Genomic DNA, 2716 nt, shown 5'->3' with positions numbered 1-2716 from the left:
CCGCCGCTGGCTGCTGTGCCGGCGGCAGCCCGGCCCGCGAATTCCCGGTCCAGCCAATCGCGCGTCGGCGAATATAAGCCCAACCGCATGCCTGCCAGCGCGGAGGGCCAGGCGAGGGGGGGATGCATTTCTTGGGGGGGGGGGAGGAGGGTGTAATTGCTGGGGCTGCCGCCGCACCCAGGGGTGAGGGGCCAATGCACGTCCGCGTGCGCAGGAGGTTTCGGTTGGTCTGATGCAATTCGGAATTCGACCTGATGCTTTGGCGCCCCTGGATTTGTAGGCCTCACAGAAAACCAGCTTGCGTGATAGATGTGTGCCGCTGCTCTCTGTTCAACAGTTTTTGTTTACGTTATCGTCATCCACATTGGAGGCCGCCCGCACCTCCATAGAGCAGCCCCCGCAGCACCGCCGGCGGCAGGCCCTTCCAGAGGGCCCCCGCGCCCTCTCCGCGCACAATCTCAGCCCCCGTGGCCACCTGCGAGGGGCGGCGCGGGGCCGCGGCCCGCCAGCTGTTGGACGCGACGTTTCAAAATGCGTGCAGGAAGCTCCTGGGGTGTGCGGGACCGCGCTCAGCTGCGCAGCACCCCAGGGCAGCCGAGGTCCCGGGCCACCGTGTGCTATGCAGTGGGACGAGCCCGCCGCCCTCGAGGCAATTTTGCCGCGTTTGGATGTGGCGATGCATGAAAAGCACGTGGCGCACGGCCGTGCGCGGCGCCGCCGGCGGCAGCCGCTCTGGGGGGAGGGCGCCTTGTCCCCTCACCAGGCCGGGGTGCGAGCCGCCCTGCGCCTGCCGCAGCTGCATGCGCGTCTTGATCACGTCTGGCGAGCAGGGCGGGGCGCGGCGGGGCGGTGCGAAGTTGCGAATTCAAGCGTCGCCCGGGGGCCTGGCTGCGCGGAGCTGTGCATTTGCCCCGACACTTTTTGGGGGCGAGGGGGCGCCTCCTGGGGAATGGCCGGATGTGGGCCACTGTTGGGCGCAGACACGCAGCAGCGCACCGAGGGGGTTGGTGACGACGGTCGCGCAAGCCACGCTTACGCCACTCGTAAGCAGCTCGTTCATCAGGCCGCGCGACGCAGCGTTGGGCGGCCGCGCGGCGCCCGCAGCTGCGTCGCTCGTGCTGCCCTCGCCGGCAGCGGCACGCTCCGGGCTGTCGGATCCTTCCCCTTCGTCTGCCATTGCTGCTGGTGGCGGCCTGCTGCTGGGTCGGCGAGTCTCACTCGAGGTGGGTCACTGCTCTCGGATACGTGGAACGATCTTTTAAGGAGAAAAGTGGCGCATTTCGATCTCAACATCGATCTTTTAACGGGACGAGCTCGGAACGATAGGTGCCGGGATCATCAACCACACGCAGATCAGCCCAGGCGTTTCCACGACCGGTGCCCCCGAAACAGAGCAATGGCGACCTGCGGCGTTCTGGGCGGAGGTGCATTCGGTACGGCCATGGCCTACCACATGGCGCGCACAGGCCACGACACAGTCCTCTGGGCGCGCGAGCCAACAGTGCGTGCGCACGCCCGCCTCAGCAGCAACCGACCGCCGCCCCGCCGCCGCTGCCTGACAACTTAAAAAGCGATAAGGGCGTAGCCTGATAGCATGGGCGGCTGGCGCATGAGGGGGCTGCCATTGCGGCTCAGTGGCACAGGCACCCCCGGCCACATCAGCTGCGGCCGGCCCGGCCGGCCCCACACGTACAGACAGCGGCCCACCACATTGCGTGCATCACGCGAGCCTCCCATCCGCACACCATGCCCAATACATCCGATGCGCACTTCTCTCACGCACAGCAACAAACATCAGGCCATGCACAGCCGTAACAGCCCCTTCGACCCGCGGCGATGCACGCCACCCCTACCCACCCGCCTCTCCCCCCACACGACAGACACTGATGGGTGTTTGTACTCACCCACGCCTCCCCCTCCTCTGCCCTCGCCCTTGCAGCTGGTGGAGCGCATCAACAGCACTCGCGAAAACCCCGCATACCTGCCCGGCATAAAGGCCCCAGACGGCCTGCGCGCCACCAGCGACCTGTCAGAGGTGCGTCCCTGCATGCTCGCACACACACACACACACACACACACACACACACACACACACGCGCGCGTGCGCGCGCACGCACGCACATGCACGCAAGCACGCACGCACGCGCGCGCGCATGCACACACACACACACACAAGAGTGCATCCGCACGTGAGCATTTGTGGGCGCGTGTGCTGGGGTGAGCCACAGCCAAACTTAGGATGCATGGAGGCGGGAGAGCGGCCGCGTGTTCGTCTGTGATCTTGAATATACATTCTTAAGGGAGACTTTTCGTGGTGGGGCCCGACGTAGGCGTGCTCCTGAAGCACCCCGATATGATGTCATGGGTCAAAGGGCTGCGGGTCTGCGCCCGGCTCCACTTTTGCCCAGAGCTCGGGGCCAGAGGACGCCGGGGCCCGCCCCAGGCGCCCAGGCCGCGGCTTCTGCAGAGGCAGAAGCCTCAGGCCGCCCCGCGGCCTGAGAGGCGCGGCCGGCCGCCAGGGCTGGCGGGTGTGTGCGGGCCCGGGGGCAGCCCTGCAGTCAGCGAGCTGCCGGCTGGCCAGTCGTTCCAAACAATCGCCGGCTGCCTCCTGATGCGGCGCGCCGCAGGCCGTGGGCGCCAAGTTTGTGTTTGTGGTCGTGCCGACGCCGTACATTGAGTCGACCCTGGGTGGGTGAGGGGCCAGAGGGGGAGGAGG

General features: G+C 67.2%; 1 protein-coding gene across 1 annotated transcript in view; it reads right to left on the bottom strand.

The window, feature by feature from the left end:
- The window catches only part of MNEG_14151 (Kidney carrier protein 1), a gene marked incomplete at both ends in the record, with an annotated part of 3799 nt that extends 2622 nt beyond the window's left edge, over window positions 1–1177 (bottom strand). The window contains 4 exons of the mRNA XM_014037377.1: window positions 85–91; window positions 382–475; window positions 761–819; window positions 997–1177. Of these exons, the coding sequence (XP_013892831.1) occupies window positions 85–91; window positions 382–475; window positions 761–819; window positions 997–1177 (341 nt within the window). The remainder of the gene's footprint in view (window positions 1–84; window positions 92–381; window positions 476–760; window positions 820–996) is intronic.
- Between the last annotated feature and the right edge of the window lie 1539 nt (window positions 1178–2716).

This window comes from Monoraphidium neglectum (genome assembly GCF_000611645.1).
Source record: "Monoraphidium neglectum strain SAG 48.87 unplaced genomic scaffold scaffold04289, whole genome shotgun sequence".
In the NCBI taxonomy this organism is placed as follows: Eukaryota; Viridiplantae; Chlorophyta; class Chlorophyceae; order Sphaeropleales; family Selenastraceae; genus Monoraphidium; species Monoraphidium neglectum.
Note: the sequence above shows the minus strand (reverse complement) of the source record. Positions and strands in the feature narration are given on the sequence as shown.